This window comes from Mugil cephalus, chromosome 18, assembly GCF_022458985.1.
Source record: "Mugil cephalus isolate CIBA_MC_2020 chromosome 18, CIBA_Mcephalus_1.1, whole genome shotgun sequence".
In the NCBI taxonomy this organism is placed as follows: Eukaryota; Metazoa; Chordata; class Actinopteri; order Mugiliformes; family Mugilidae; genus Mugil; species Mugil cephalus.
This window is the reverse complement of record NC_061787.1, coordinates 12,404,006-12,421,387: the sequence shown is the minus strand read 5'-3', so window position 1 is coordinate 12,421,387 and position 17,382 is coordinate 12,404,006. Positions and strand designations below refer to the sequence as shown.

General features: G+C 43.5%; 1 protein-coding gene across 4 annotated transcripts in view; it reads right to left on the bottom strand.

Annotated features, from left to right (window-relative positions):
* The window catches only part of dpp6a (dipeptidyl-peptidase 6a), a 197,707-nt gene that overhangs the window by 134,692 nt on the left and 45,633 nt on the right, over nucleotides 1-17,382 (bottom strand). The window contains exon 1 of one of the 4 annotated variants that reach the window (XM_047568433.1): nucleotides 11,865-12,484. The exons of 2 other annotated variants lie outside the window; for them this stretch is intronic. In XM_047568433.1, coding sequence (XP_047424389.1) covers nucleotides 11,865-11,915 — 51 coding nt within the window. In that variant the 5' untranslated portion in view covers nucleotides 11,916-12,484. Of the gene's footprint in view, nucleotides 1-3,372; nucleotides 4,163-11,864; nucleotides 12,485-17,382 lie in introns of those variants that run through there. One more of the 4 variants, XM_047568428.1, reaches the window with a different exon arrangement.

The window sequence follows — 17,382 nt, the reverse complement described above, 5'->3', positions numbered from 1 at the left end:
TTCTTCATACCACTTCTTCACCACAGTTCAAAAGGAAAATGTCTCTAGTTTAATCCCCGGCGTATTTTTAGAAACTCAGACTAAGATTTGACATTTTATAATACCAATCCAGCGGTTCCCGACCTTCCCAATCAAAGAAACCCAATTTTCTAGAGCTCTCAGATGCTTACATTTAAATAACTGTTAAACGCAAATCGAGTACTTTACAAAAAATGTTTTCTTTTTCGTTAATGAGTTCATGACCTCCAGATTTACCCTGTGACCCTTTGAAGGGACCCTGAGCCCTAAGTTTGCAACCACTGGATTAAACATCTAAAGCTTCCAACATTAAATGCTACTTACACACCAACACATTAGTGCAAGCAGTGCAGCAATTACTTGATAACTGTTGCTGCGTTTTGCTCTTAATACATTTTATTTATCATGATTTATTCCAGAGCCTAACCTTTAGAAATTAACTATACAAATTGCTTCGACATTATCTCAACTTCAACTTAACGTAGTCTGGCTTTTGTTTGGCCTTTAAGTTAAAACAAGGCAACAAAATGCTCAATATGAAGAACTATAAGTAAAAGAAATCGGAGCAGTGTTAAGATGACCTCATTTCAATTTATAAAAATAAGTCAGAAGAAAAGATTTAAAAGAAGTCAGTGATTCTGCCGGCCTTATCTCCTCGGGCAGGTTGTTCCAAAGCTGAGGAGCGCTGGCGGCAAAAGAACGGTCACCTATGGATTCAGCCTTAACTTTAGAACAATCTGGAACAAATGAGGGACACGAGTCTAAAAGTCTGTTCATAAGGACATGCTTTAAAAGTGAAAAACTTAAAACCTATTCTTCAATGAGAAAGGTGAGAAGTGGGTCGATGGTTTAAATGTTGAATGTAGGACTTTCAGCTTTTAGGCAGCATCGGTACTTTTACCCCTCAAGGGCGTGAATACTTCTCCCACTATTGGATCTCCATCCGAATGAGCCCCTTTCGACATGGGGAGCGGAGGTATTCATCAATAGCAAGTGTTCTTCAGAGAGACCGTAAATCCCTACTCGTTCTCTCAGCCCAGAATTAAGGTGACACAGGTGCGCGGCGATGGATCGACACCCGAGGAGAAGGCGGCGGCGGCGGTGAAGTGGCAGAGAGGGCCTGCGCGGTGGCGCTGCAGGGAGGCCGAGCGCCTGCATGAGCTCCTCATCCCAGCGGGCTCAACTTCTCTTCCGCACAGCGTGATGTAAATGTCACCTCAAACACGCTCGCTCATTAAAGCCCCACACAGCTGGAGCGATGCCAAAGCTTAGACTGACATTAAAAATGAGCCCTGGACGGGATAAGAGCAGGTTACAGAAACAGCGTATGGGTGGGCATCTTAAAAAGGACGCCTAAAAAACTGCATCAATGAAAATAACGAGAGCGGGATTTCACCATCATGTCTTTGTCCCGTGATAATCACTGCAGGCCTGTAATCACAACTCTTCTTCTCCACAGTATCCTCCACCATGCTCTTAGGTTGATGAATATTGATTATACATCACTGTTTGTATTGATTTCAGATCATGTTCAGGAGTTCTCAGCGCCAACAAACACAAAGACAAGACCACCAGTCGATAAATCAACCTCATGTTATATTCATGCGCACCTCAACCAGTGTTTTACCTCCTGCACCTTACATACTACAGCACTGGAGTTGCACCACACTTGCTAGCAGGAAATACCTGAGACACAGATATACAAAACACTGTAATAATATAGCAAAACTCAATAACCAGGCATGACCTCAGCATGTTTACTTTACACTTTTAAACATCAACAGAGCAAAAATGCGACAACAGAAGGTATTCAACCTCCAGATGAATTCATCTTTTCTGAATCTGCATGAACCTATGAAGCACAAATCGTTGCTCAGACTGCAAACGGGAGGATCAGTCAAATCCAGCTTCTTCATCAGTCACCTCGGTGTGACTGACTGAAAGCAAATGAGCTTAAGTAGGTGGAAAAGTGTTTGCCAACTCAAAACTGACGATTTCATGGAAAGTAAAACACAGGCTAAGTTTAGAGTGATAAAAAAGCAGTTTAACTCTTCCTTATTGTTAGAAAGTATTACTTATTACTATATTATATTGCTTCTTTTGCAACAGACTCCCAGTGAAACGTACAAAAAGCCCAGAAAAACCAAAACAGGGAGAGCTGCTGCACAAAATGCAGAAAAGGAGACGGAGCATCAACAAAAAATAAATAAATAATCACTGGAACTTTTTATTAACTTTTTAGCTGTTGGTGAAAGTCTCTCAGTGAATATATTGCAGTCGAACATGTTCGGGGTTGAGTTGCTGCTGTATGCGGCTGGATCTAGACGTGGTAGATCGCATCTTAGTAGCAGGTGTTTTTTGGTTGTGGTTTTGCATAAAAGCTTAATAAAATATTGATCTCTTGTACTTTTAGTTGGTATAGCTTGCAATATTAGATTATCGTGTCTTCAAGTTATGAAAATCTTATAGAACTATCATAGTATTTGTTTATATAGTGGTAGCTGTACTATGTGAGAAGAGTTTGAAATCCTTCTGTTTACACATAAACTTCAAGAAATATAGATGAATTCAAATGTGTATACAAGTAAGAACCAATGTGTTTCATAAAGCTGCAGTTTAAAAAGTAATAAAAATTGAGCCAGGAAAGCTGCTATGTCTGTGTGATGCTGCAGGACCAAGGAGAGCGACAGCCGCGCCTGGGTGGTCAGTGTTTCAGCACCACGGACAGCGCCATTGGTCCGTTCCCCGTCTAAGGAAGGAGCTTTAAACAACCAAACACGGCTCACAGTTCCGCCTCTATAGAGAGCCGAGGTGACCCTGAAGCAAAGTGTTCAAAAAAAATCCTTCCACTAACAAATCATACGGAGAAAGCAGAATGAGCCATCGTTTGCAAATTCACGGTACTCGGTTAGTCGTGCGGAATGAAATCACGCAGAGCCTCCTAAAACCGGCAGCTCTGTGTCCAATCTTAAGGGCGGAGTAGACGTTTTACGCATGTAAATGTAGCACGTAGTCAGCCGTCATCTAACAGGAGACTGTGGTGCTAATACAGCGGCGTGTCATTTGTTAGCTCTATAAAGTGACCGGACAGCGCCACTGAGCGTATATTTGCTTTTCAAGAGGCGTAACCGACGCGTCATTTATTGACAGATAGGTCAACCAATTGAGGCGATGACGCATGAGTTTGTGCAAGTTTGCCATTAAAGAAAAAAAACGAAGGGGGAGGGGTGTAATTAAAAGCAAAACTGAATTAAGTAGACAATCTATAATAGATACCCTTCTGCCCAGAGCTGCATGTTATAACGTATCGCTCCTCTAAATGGTTTCGTGTACATGTAAGCGTCAGTTTCTTACATCCTCGTCCTCGCAGTGCCGGCGGTACTGATGCTGAAGCTGGGGTCGCTGGTTCTCCGCCGCCCTCTCCCCTTCCACACCTTGCCCGAGGAGATGGCTCGCCTCTGGAGGGTTGGGAAAGGATTTGTTTGTGTTGATCTTGTCGGTGAACCGCTGATACAGTGACGCCATGTCGACTGAATACAGAAAGGATAACTTGGAAGCTCTCTTCTTAGTCAATAAATGCAAAAAAAAAGAAAAAAAAGAAAAGAAAAGTTCGAGGAGGTCAATCTGGAGTAGCTGGAGTAATTCGATTAGACGATGCTCGAGTTCAAGTGGGGAAAAAAAATTAAAAAAAATCACTCCTCGCTGTGTTCAGGATTCACAACACGTACTTTCAGGCTCGCCGGTCGGCTCTCAGCGATCCTGCAGCGACACAGTTTCCACACTTTCTGAACTTGATGTCGAACTGATGCAAAAAAAAACAAACGAGCGCGCATAAGAGGAGACCGGACGGAGCACTCCAGAGCCGAATGACGGAGAAACCGCCTCAGCTGGCTGATATCCCGCTTCTCTTTCCCTCCCTCGTGGTGGAGAAGAAAGTGGCCGCTGATAAACGCTCAGGGACTAATGGCTCTTTGCCTGACAGTATGTAAAACAGCTACTGTGCAAAACAGCTACGACTGACACAGAACAGCCTTTACGCATCAGATAGCGGAGGTTTGCGGCGGAAACTTATCATGACTTAGCACACAGAGTGGGCTCAAGTGTCTGTTAGTTTCTTATCTTTGCCTTTGGATCTGCAGGCTCTCCATTCGGAGAGCAAGAGTGCCCTCATGTGGAGGGAAGCGCAGTGGCGACAGGCATATGTTCAGCGAGCCTGGTTCTCGGAGAGCATGAAATAAGAAGATTGATCTGTCTGACATCACTGAGCAAGACGTAACAGAATTGTAATCCTCAGTTTTATTTTGCCTCCTCTGGGTTTCATGTGACTAAACGTGTTAGTTTGCCATTTAAAATGAATTGGTTGTTTTCTTTCACTAATAAAGCGAGTCACTGGTGAAGTTGTTTGGATGGACTAAAACTGATTTTGTCAATTTGCATAAAATAGAGACAAAGTTGCATTTTAACCCTGAAGCTAAATAGTCCATATGTGGAACAAACTAGTTATTATTACTTTTTTGTTTAATAGAGTGGCCAGAAAATAGAGAAAGACTTTTCAAAGAGCCCATTGTTTATCACCGCTTATTGTTATTTTGTTGTTTTTTTAATAGTCTAACAGAAGATACAGACTTTATTATCACATATCACACAAAAAAAGACATTAAATCTGCAGAATCCGCAGAATTTTTAGCAATTTTTGCTTGACAAAACAGTTCAAGTGAATAGGACCTTACAATTATGCAATTTATATAGAAATGAGTGAGAAGTTAAAAACAAACAAACAAACAAAACCACAATGCTTCTCCGTGTCCCTGGCTGGCATTGTGAAGCTTTACTTGCGGTCACAGCTCAGGAGGAGTCATTTTACACACAACAGACACAGAATCTGTCATCTGATTGGATTTTGTGGAGCCTCACAGGATACAGATCACCTCTGTCTGTGTCGCTAACAAACAGAGCACGCTGGGATTTGTACCTCGCCGGGTCGAAGACACGGAACAACTCGTCCACTCACCACCGCCCACATATCTCTCAAGCTCCAGGAGCAGGCACGGGGCGCTTCTGGGAGAAGCTTGGAGCCGCATGAACTGCAGACATCCTGCTCTTTTACATTCACAGGCTACCTGCAGCAAGGCAAGCCACATCTGTTCAGATTTATCTTTTAATTAAGGTTACTTCCAAAACAGATTGGAAACACGCCGCACCGCTGCATGACTTGATAGCTCCGCTCCGAAACCTGCATATACGGACGCACACGGTGCGCCATTGATTTCCAAGGAAGGTTTCATAACAGAAAAGAAAAAAAAAAAAGAAAAAAAATGCCTCCATGTGTTTCAATTCATCAAATCTATCTCAGGCTCTGGCTGAGGACCCAGAAACAAAATTCAATTTTTAGGCAGTGTAGTGATGTGATTAAGTAGAGAGAGAGAGGAAGAAAAAGCCTGGGTAGCAGGATTTGTCAAACGGCAGAAAATCCTGAGGGTACTGACGCAGTGTATTTTCAGGTGGACTGAGCGTGTGCAACGTCTTCAACCCGATTATTAATAAAACAAAAAAGTGATTTTAAGAAGCTTCCTACATCTGGTCTTCCTCCCATTTTACCTTATTAGATTATCATATCGACATAGCAAGAATTTAATGAGATTATTCCTAGCCCGCCCTGTTGCTGGATGAGGAGATAAACGTTGGAGGGTGCAAGCCGGTCAGGACTGCATCTGGGCAGCAGAGGGCAGAACTGCATGGTTTAATCCCAGCCTTTGGTGTGTGTGTTGGGGGGGTGGGGGAGAAGGACTAACCAACAATCAGCCTCACAGCGGATGAAAGAAGCAAAAACAGAAGTCAGCATGCTGAAACAAATCACTACGTTTGAAAAAGATATTATTTCCAGATAAATCTAACCAGTGCACAAAAACCGTGGCTAAATTAGCAACAGCGGACATTCATTTTCATCCGGATAAGGCGTCTCCGAGCTGCTATCCGCGCTTTCACTCAAACCCGCTCGCTGAATTTCATTCTGTCACCCGGCCTCCTCCATCATTTATGATTGATAGTTTCTCATTTCATGCAACCACGCGAGATCTGTTCTTATCGGGGCCACACGCCTCTGGCGTACTGGACTGGAGCTGCCCTGGAGGGCCGCGGTCTCGATATCCGTTTCCCTCCACCGTAAAAGGGAAGGTGGTCGGGGAGGGCAGCTGCTCACGCTAAAGACTGCGGTCGGGTCAACTTCCGCCGCAGCGTTTCCAAAAGCCCGCGGTACTCCCAGCAGATCTCGAGCTGCCAGACAGTAATTAATGTCTGCCGAGGGAGGGAGTCAATCATTCTGACAAGCTTTAAGTTACATGAATTAAACAAGAGGATCAATATCTTTGATGCCGGATGAATTAATGTTTAAAAAAATTCAAAAGGTCATGATTTAAAGGGAAAGCTGACCCTGGTCATTTTTACTGCGTGTGGCTGTAAAGTTGACAGTCCCCAGATATCACCGCCAGCACTTACAGAAAGCGGTTTCGCGCCAAATTTACTCTCGAAGCAAAGACAGATCCAACCAAAACTTTTGTAATGAAGGTGAACGGATACCTTAAAAGGAATAAATAAACTGGCAACTTCAGTCGAGGGGATTCATATGGCGCCGCCTCTGCGATTACACTCACACATATGGCGCTCGCGTAATCCGCCCAGCTGGTAAACTTGAAACAGAGGAGAGGCGGAAAGTTTTCCCCAGCTTTGTGTGAGGCAAAGGACAAGTTCACCTTGTCAAAAGAGGAGAAGAAAATCCTCCCCCCGGAAGCTGTGATGGGAGCGGGGCCGTCACAGCGGGAGCAAAGGTTCAGGTGAGCGAGAACTCGTAGAATTTACACCGCCGCGTCACATTTCTCTGCTGTGGGCCGTTCCTCACTGGGAGCGCCGTCATTAAGCTCCACCTTCCATCACCGGGTTCACAATGGGGGAGGGGAAATAAATCTGGCCATTACCAGAGATGCTCGGGTCCGTTGGACCTCTGCTTCGTGATGAGAGAACCCAATTTGCAGCTGCACTCGTTTTACACACCCTGACATCTGTCTCCAAGTATCGCAGAGATGTCGCTGCGTGAACGTGGTGGGGTATACGTGGGATTGATTTAAAAGGCTTCTTCCCGGGTACTCGGTACGGGCTAAGATCTGGCTTTAGATTAAAAGCCTGCTTTTTTTTTGTGTGCGTCCTCAGTGCATGCGCGTGAAAGTGTGTGTTTGTGGCTGGTGGCTGGAGGCTTGCTTTGAATGACAGGGGGAGATTGAAGGTGCTGGAGCCTGACGCTGTTGGACTTAAAATTAAACGGCCAAATTAATAGGTGCTGTCACTTGCCGCCGCGCAACCACCTCAGCGCACCACTCCAGCAGCATCGCCCCCCCCCTTGATCGACACCCACCATCTGCCCGGTGCCAGGGGGCCGATCCCTCACCACAAATCAGGGCATTACGGAGGAGAAACACATCTCGGGGAGTGACAAATAACAAGAGTCAGGAGAAAGTTTTGACAAATCATATTTTGCTCATTCTGCAGTTTTATGATGCGTCTCTATCAACTGTGGAATTCACCAGCAAAGTGACACCAAGCATGGCAAATTGAGTCGAAATCCTATTTGAAACGGGCGAGATAAAGTCCCAGGGAAATTTAGGGGGACAGTGTGAGCAGGAAGGAGGGCTGGAGAGAGCCAGGAGTTGTGAGCAGGGCGTGGGCCGTAGCGACGGGTGAAACATCAAGCATATATAAAGTGTAAGAGGCACAATTGCAGATGCAACGCTGGGAGGGAAGGAAGCGAAAAAAAATAAATGCGTTTCAGTTATCTCGTGCTTCTCTCTTGGCTCGGATCCCATTTCCCAGGGAGGCCCTGTGGAATAATTTCACGTGTGGTGGAGGTGGTGGTCCAAGTAGAAAAGGTCTGTTTGCGGAGGGTTGATTTGTCATTCTGGCGGCTCAGCAATAACCCAACAAATCCGGTAGCACGGACTGAAAAAAGGCACGGGAAAGCCTAAGTTGAAAACGACAAGGTGATACAAGGCTCTGGATGCTGGATCTTTGCAGATTTTTTTCCTTTTTGTTGTTAAGAAAACAACCTTATTTTTACCAATGACTGCATGAGATGAGCTGTAAGAGTTCTACTAATCCAATGACTTCATCTTCATTCTTGTCCAATGCTTGTTTTGTCTCCATATCCCGTTAAACTAGTGACATTCCCATTACCTTCAGAGACACTGTCAGCAGGCTAATACGTGAGACTGTTGTACATTAGCATGGTAGCATCATGCCTCTGAGCTCGTTGGAGTACCATGAAGTTTGGCACAATTTTTGCTTGTTAAACTTGTTAAAATCCACACATTGATATATGTGCTGTTAACATAAACTCTAAAGGTTAAACAGTGTATAAATTACACCTCCGCTCCCCCATTTTTATTGGATACTTTGGAGTAGGGCTTATGGTACAAATCACGACCAATTAGAAACTTCGGATTTTTTTTTTTACTTGTTGAAGATAGATGATAAATATGTGAATTTAAAAAAATTCTTTTTGTGTTCAGCTGCACTGACAACTTTAAACTCAGGTCTCTATTCATATCTACCCCCAAATTCAGCCTGACAAATAACGTTGCTATTCACGCTAGAATATTAATTATTTGGACCGCAACGATTGATGAACTGGCGAAATTAGCTCTAGAAACCGAAAGAGTTTTTCACACCAGGCTGTAAACATGTTTATTTCTGCCGTGTTGACTCCTCGTGTGGTCATCGGAGAGAAGTGCGGGCTTTGGCTCTCCTGCGTTGGCTTTAATTTCCGAGCCTGAAGCTTGCAGATTGCATTTGAACAATGTTTGGCTGTTTAGCATGAGCCAATTAGCTGCTGCTGTACCAATTGCTTCATTAGGGAGTTATCAGATGAGAAGCATTAAAATACACTAAGAATTTAGGCGTCCAGCTCCCTCATTTGTTACGCGGATCGTTTTTTTTTTTTGTTGTTTTTTTTCTTGCTGTTGCTTGGCTGCCACCGCTGCTGACTGCAGCACGACACACACACTCCAGCCCTCTGCTTATTTGCACCCACAGATGTCTTCAAATTATAATCGTGAGAGTTTTGCAGAAGGCAAGCCTGTGGTGGGGGGGAAGCAAAGAGCAGAGAAGACAGAAAATGAATGAATGAATGAATGAATGGAGCAAAGGACCAAAAGACTGAGAGAGAGGGGGGTGGAAGGAATGAAAAGTTCACACAAACTTGCTCCCACTGGCCTGCTGGCATTTAAAGTTGCCACACACGTACAGCTCGAATCCATGACTGTGAAAAAAGCTTTGCTATTACTACAGCAACCTGCCGTCATTATCTGATGGCTTTTTAATTTGTTTTACCAGCGGATTTCAGCCACAGTTTTGACTCAAGGCCAAGTGAACTGGCCAGAATGCATTAGCCACGGCTTCAATTAGCACACGAAAAGTCAATACCTTCAATTCCACATTAGTCATTTCTCCACTATGCATTTTTTTTATATATATATATATTTTTTATTTTGGCTCCAAAAGTGAAAAGGTTGTGTGAATGGCTTCAAAAAAAAAAAACAATATAGAAAACCTTTGGCTTTAAAAGAATTATTGATTTATTTAAGGAGAAATACGACTTAAATGCCATAGAGGAGACAAATGTCCGCAGGGAAAATCACTTATTCATATTTTAGCCCTTGCCTTGTGTTGCAGTCAATCATCTGTCGTCTCAAAAAGAATCAATAGTGAATCTATTTTTTCCCCCCTCATACATACGTTTTTTTTTTTTTTTTTGCAGAACCAATCGGCTTCAAACCACAGAAATGCGTTTTCCAATAATATTTGTATTTCCATCAACATACCATTGAAAGGTTCCTACGCTCTGCAGCGCACTCACCTCTAGCTTCTCACGTAGCAAGTAAAGAATTCCTGGTGTTTAAAGTGAGGAATTTCCATCAGGGATAATAGGTCATGAGCCTGAAACCATTTTAATGTAACAGGGCGTTTGGAATTAGACACGTTAGCTGGGAAATGAGACATCTTTACATGGAGTGGTGCTGTGTGCTGCCTGCCCGAGGAGGTACGAGGGGAACTTTGCATTAAAATGTGGCACATCAAACCCATCAGACGGGCCTAAATCATCTGATCCGCACGAATCAAAAGGCTGACCCCGGGCTCTGTGACACCAGGGATGAGAGAAAAGGATCCAGTGCATCAGTGCTAAAGTGTATTGGTTGAGACTGTTTGACGAGGTGTACAGGGACTAAAGTATTCAAATGCTAAGAGGACAGGGAGAGATCATGGTTGAGGTTGAGAAACGTGTGGATATGACTCAGTGTGAAACTGGAATGTAAGCACTGATATAACTTTTTTACCAACTTGCATAAAAAAATAATTAAAAAAAAACATCTGCTTTGTTGATTTTCTCACCAGTTGTAAACTGTATACTGCAGTTTTTCTAAGCAACCTCTGGCTGATAATATTGCAAAATTACAGCCAAATCTATTGTAAAAAAAAAAACACGTTACACAAGTGTCTAAATTATTAAGAGTTAAAAATTAAGTATCAATTAGGAGTTAAAAAATAAATAAATAAATAATTATATTGCACCTGTTTTCTCTAAAGTCCCTCCAGGAGAATTACAGAGGAGCTGCTCTATTGTTGCACATAGTTGGACAATCATTTGAACTGGTCCTTGCACAGGAATAAGACACACCACCTGTGCAGGAACCAGCCAGGACAGCTGTAGAAAGATGGGACATACTGATCAGCGATTCTTAATCACACATGTATAGGGTTTCTGGAATTTCAAAAAATCTTTAAGTTGCTTCGATAAAAGCGTCACTTTATTTTATTGCACATTGTCTTTGTTGCCATGCACCTTAAAATGAAGCTCAGTGTACAAGATGTTCACCTATAAAGTCATCTGATCACTTGAGACTTTAAAAATGCAAACGTTGTTATTCAGAACTGTACATTACTGTAGCTAATTTGCATAATTTATGTCACTGATGCTCAGTCTTGCTTCATTGCCGCCTTAATTTTATTACACGTGGCCTGTCAGTATTTAGTCATCACAAGGATTAAGCTACTGATCTTTAGAGTGCAGCTATCCAGCTCGCTACCCTGAAACATTTCGCTCGTATATCCTCCAACTAATCTGAAACTCACTCACTCACACAACAAGCCGCTGCAGCCAAGGCCACTTGATAAGTGTGTTGCCCCCCCACCCCCACCCTCTCCCCTGCCCGTCCGCCTCCCCAAACAAGCCAACACAGCCGCCAAATGACTCACCTCTGGCCCGAGCCAAGTCCTATCAGACCCACTGATGTGACAAAACTTTGATGAGCTTTCCAGGGGTCGAATGGGGGGAGGATCGGAGGGGAGGCTGATTTTATGAGACAGGTGGGGAGCCAGATTTAACTTCCACCTTTGCCCAGAAGCCTTGAGAGACGGTGAGTGAGTTATGAAGGAGAGCCCGTGGGGGGGGGCAGCGCTAGCCATCAACAACGCAGCTGTCAGGTGATAGCACTCGGACAATACAACACTCTCGGTCCTGCGGTTTGATCCGGGCTGGCTACTCACGTCCACTGACAAGACACGATCAAAATGTTCTTTAAAGCGGGAGTCATGCGTGCAAATGTTTTTAAATATGATTCTTATTAGGAGGACTGAAAAAATAAAGCACAATAGAGTAGAGACGGTTTCATGCAAAACACACAGGCCTAATTACTGTAAAGACGAGACATGCCGATAAACGGTGAGGCGCAGTCTCGGTCAACGATCCAGCTCAACAGCTCCTCAGTACGCACACTACAGTCTGAGTGCAGCTTCAAGCTTACCATCTTGGAGGTGGTGGTATCGATCTTCTGGGTGACAATTAGCATTGACATGACTGAATTCACAGCAGAAACCTCAGCCAACACTTCTTCTTCTTCTTGTGCTCTTCGTCTCTTCGGTGGGGGAAAAAAAAAGAAAAAGAAAAGAAAAGAAAAAAGTCCTCTGGACAAGTGCCGACAGAGTGGGGCGTCTTAACCCAGAGTGAGTGTGTTAGAGGAGCCCCCTTCCCTCGAGCCCGAGGACCCTCCTGTCAGCTGACTGGCACGCTCCGAGCTCGCTCGCGCGTCGGCCAATCAATCACATGGCGGCGAGGATCCCGTCTGATGCACGGCGATCCATTCACCAGGACGGGCTCTTCGGGAACGTGTGCTCCCCGGCTTTCGCTCGCTCCTCTGTCGCGCTTCCCTCCTTACTCACCCTCTTCCTCTACTGTGCTCTGCCGATCCCTCTTTGACTTTTCTCAGCCTCTCGATCTTTCTTATCGACGCCGCTCCCTCACAGGGTCCATCAGTCTTTGTCTCCCCGAGACAGGTCGTCTCCTCGAAACTCTCACTCGTAGTAGCGCGCACACATGCGGTGTGGGCGTGTGTGCGTGTTTGTCTACTCTCTCCCTCCCCTGATTCATTTTCAGTCTTATCCCTACCTTCCTCCCTCCCCGCTAAGCTCTTCCCCACAAGAGGCAGGCTGGTTTTTTTTTTGTTTGTTTGTTTGTGTTTTTTTTTCTTCACGGGTTCGGCAGCTGAACTAAATTGGAGGTTTAAATGTAATCTGTTGGTCTGGCCGCGAGAGAGGCAGCTGCCAGCAAGCACAGCCAAACAGCGTCCTTTACATCTCCATCACTGCTTTAGTGAGGCGAAGGTGTGTGTGTGTGTGTGTGTGTGTGTGTGCGCGTCTGCTTAGAGTTGGCAGGTGGGCAAAGAGACAAAGAAGACCGAGGAGAGGAGGGCGAGGGAAAACACAAGGACAGACGGGAAACAAACACGTCTGTGCCGCTAAAACAAAAAGCAGAAATGCAACAGAGGCAACCGCGCGCATAAAGGTTGTTCTAAGCTGATTGGATGGGTCTGGTTATTAAATACCAAACTTTACAAAGAAGTTGCTGCTCCTTCGGGTCAGGTCTCCCGTCGAAACGACGTGTCTGCCGCCGTCCAAAAATCTGCAGATCAATTTAATCAGCCCCTCTGATGGGCTGTAATAAAGCGGCGCTGATATATTCGTGCCCCGAATCGCACATCCTGAATTATCCTCACCTCTCCGGGAGATTGGTCCAGCACCGCTGCCCGGGACGACCAACGATCTAAATTTATGTAGGATTTATAGCTGCGGCATTGGTAAGTGGAACAACCGTTTGTACACTAGCCCAGCACCGGCCGGGCCAACAGCTAGTAAATGAGAGGCAATGAAAGAGTGGCACCGGGGTCGGGATTGGAAAAGGCTGAACGGTTTAACCTGGGGCAGGAGAAACTTTTGTGATAAGAAAGTTCTAAGAAAGTTTTCTATCACGTTGAATCTGCTTGGTCAATTTTGTGCCACCTTTGCAAACGTTCAAGGGCGACAACATTTAGTCTAAGAAAAAAGCCGGGACAAGAAGGCGGCTGCCACTGATGAACAACAATGCAAAGCTAACAAAAATGCAAGTAACGCGACCTTTCTTTGGTTTAGTTACTATGGAGACAGAGAAAAGAACACAAAAGAACACAAAAGTATGCCAGCTCATTCGGCTATGAAGCACGCACTCTTAAATGAAACCTATTTTTCAAATCTATTAGAGCAATTAAAAGGGATGCACCGGTCCAACTTTTTTTTTTGCCTCAACAGCAACTTGAAAACCGATTCAGCTAATACAGATTTACAACCATTTCCCCCTGAAGGATTAATACCCAGCCCACCTAGTGCTCATACTGAACCAAGTTACTGGATCGGTGAAGCCCATCTAGAATCACTGATGATGAAAATTGGATGTTGGCATCAAGATTTGCTGCCAACTCGTGCAGCCGCTTCTAGGTGTGTGGAGATGTAGGTAAGGCTGCCAAATTTGAAGCATTGTCGATCGGTAGGTCGGCCCACGAGTTGAGCTTCTACAACATTCTGCAACATTATTCTCATTCTCATGCATCTAGCTCCCAAAGCAGACATCGTGGCCCACTATGATGAAGCAAAACTCAGAAAGGTTCTTTGTCCTCCATCAAGTGCCATCATCAGTTTAAAATACAGCAGGAGTAAATCCTCACAGGTCAAAATGATGAACTTAGATGGTGAATATAGTAAATAGACCTTTATCTGGACAATCTACAGCATCTAAGTATGGAATCTACAGCTGACTGTAGACCAAACTGTCTTACTTTGAGGAAGACATCAAGATTCTCGTGCAATTGCATGATCACAAGAGAATCCATCTTGCAAGGTTTCAGTCTTTGCACCTGTGGCCAAACCCCAGCAGTCCAACCAATGGGCATCCTATGAGAAGCCGCTGGCAGCTATGGACAGCTGCGTGGCATTTAATGGGAGATTCTTTCTTAGAAGGACAGGACGTCTATTCACTTGTTTAACATCTGTTTGAAAATGTCTCTCCTTTCCAAACTGCTTTCAACAAAGACTTCTCAGATGGTATCCATGCACCACACGGTCATTAATAGTAGACTAATATAGCAGTGCGGAACTCGATCGCTGTTTGTATCGGATCCTTTCCTTCTGTTCATTCAGTGTTGCAGGGCCGTTCTGGAGAGACTTAATTTACAATATGAAAGCACTATTTTATGACTGATAAGCAATGAAGGTCATTCAATTTGGTATTCTGTTGAATTAAACCGATGTTAATTAAACTTTTGTTGAAAAATGAAAGAAAAGAACTTACTCTAAACTGTGTTTTTTTATACTGGAGAAACTCCAGTACAAGGACACAAGGACATCAAAAGCAGTCGAGCAATGTGGATTGCAAGAAAAACGAGATCTGGGAATAGGGGAGCCTAGAAAAATATGATCAAATAAACATAAAAAAGAGGGGCAAAATTGTACATAAAACCCAGAAATAAAAAAACAGTCTTTTACTCAGCTGAAGTAAATAAATGCGTTGATCACCACTTTGGAAGCTATGGTACATAGGATATGAATATATCAAGGTGTAAAACCAACTAAGCAACATCATGTTCAAGCTCAGCAGGTTCGTGTGGTTCTTCAGCAGCTATGGCGGCCGGACATTTGTCATCTTGACATCAGATGCTTTCATTTCATGAAAGACGCATTCAACATACATTCAAGTGCTTGGATTTAAATTGCTTATACTTCATACTTTACAGACTCACTAGAGCATGTGATTAGTTGGATTCCAATCATAGAAGCTGAAGTAACAAAATTAACTTTCTCGATTGAGTTCCTGGTTAGATTATGTGTTTGCGTATCAAATTATACTGGTGAATAAACAAACTGTGAAGGGAAACGTCTCAAATGCGCATCAACCGCTGCCGAAAGGCTCTCAGTCTTTTATGGAGCGGATCAGAAAACATTTGATCAATACACAAGTGTCAGATTTATGTGTCTGAGCTTAATTGGAGCCATAATAATTCCACTGGCGTAATACAACACAATTAGGTGTTTTAATTATTTGGTTCAGTGCTACGGGAAACATCAGAATATCTGTTCCAGCGGGGGAAAAAAGAAAAAAATACATAAAATACAACACAAACAGCTGAACATATATCAGCGGAGGAATGGTGAGTTCACGGTTGCCGGATATTGTGTCCGGGCTGTTAACTAATACCAGGATAAGGACACTGTTCTCCACCTCAACCCTTTAAAACCCATTTATTCCATTATTGAGCACCGACTTTTCAATTCCCCTAGATTACAAGAAAGGAGTGAAGAGACAAAATGAAGAAAAGCCCCCGAGGTCTAAGGAAGCACTGAAGGCAATTTCAACAGATTTTCTGCGAGGATGAGGCTGGATGGAGCCGGAGCCAGCCAGGTAAGACCACTCTGCTTAAGGGCAGAAACGGACCTTAAAGTGAAAACCAAAAAGCCATTTCAAGTGGTGAAATGACTAAAAAAAAATACTTGCACACTAAGGCGCGGTGCAAGCTTTTAATAGGGCAAAATGTCCAACTGGCAGATTCAATCCAAGCATCATTTGGCATGAAACAGGAAGTAAAACATATTGCTCGAAATTATGTGGATGAAAAATGACCGTGATGTAGTACGAATCCATTTCAAAATGGCTTTCCATTTTTTTGATTAGCAAGCAGTTCAGCATTTCCCTAATTTAATCTGGCCTCTGAGTTGAATTTGTATTACAGCCATAGTTAATAACGTGACATTCAGCCTATGACTCTGTGCTATTTAGATAAGTGATGGGCCTTCTTTGAACACCCACGTGCTCCTCTGCCAAATTGCCCCATTGCTCATAATAAAACCTATGTCTGAATGACTCGCTGCCGTTATATTTTCCTGGAACTGTTATTAATAGGACCATCAGGATATAACACCATGTCCATAGTATGGAGAGATACAGTAAAGTGAAATGGAATCTTTAGGGAGGACTCGAGAAGATGAAGACGTCTGAAATGCCGTTCATGTCACGGCTTGTGAATAAAAGATGAAAAGTTTTGACTCGGCTCCAAGTTTCGTCTCTCTTGTGGCTCATCTCAATTACCACAGAGGCGTTTTAGAGGAGAACGGAGTCAGTAATGCACTCTAAAGGGGAGACGATGCGGAACGCTCTAAGAAATTTTTCCTTTTTAATACATTGAGGACAATGACTGACACTTCAGAAAGCGACAAAATCCCCAAACACAGGGCAGCATCTCAATATAGAGAGGCTCAACCTACATTTTACGCAGCGCTGAGCAGTAAAAAAGAGAAAAAAAAAAGAGGCTCCAGTCTCATGAAACACTTCGATCATAGCCGAAGAGCAAAAGTCTCTTTCAGGAGATGAAGCCTATTCGCTATACCACTTTAGTTTTAGTGAAAACATTAACATTTTAAGTTTTTGGTTGTGACGTCCTTTCACCTGCTTTTTAAAAATAGATAAAAGCTTATTTTTACTTTGATTTGTTTTAACACAAGATTTTTACACCACCACATTGCTTTGTGTTTTAGAATCCGGATTAAGGTAGCAGAAAATCGATGGAAACGACGGGAGAAGGCCACAAATAATGTATTAATTGTGTCATTTTGCCCAGACTGAAATATCTCATTATTGTGGCCTACTCATTGCCCTTGTAAAAATATTCATGGAGGACATGTCGTATGCACCACATCAAGCATATGAGTGGGACAAAATATTCTACAGACATTCATGGCTCCCAAAACAGAAACCTCCTATGAACCTGGGTCTTTTCCCAATGAGATTGATATGTGAGGTTTTAAATTAAACGTATCAACAAAATACTGAATGGCCAAACTTACATCGGCTTAAACATTGAACGTGAAACAATGGGCACTTCTCACCCTCAATGGCCGTGAACCAGTTTTGAAAATGATGGCCAGAAAGGCAGCAGATATTGAATGGCGGACAAATCAAAATAC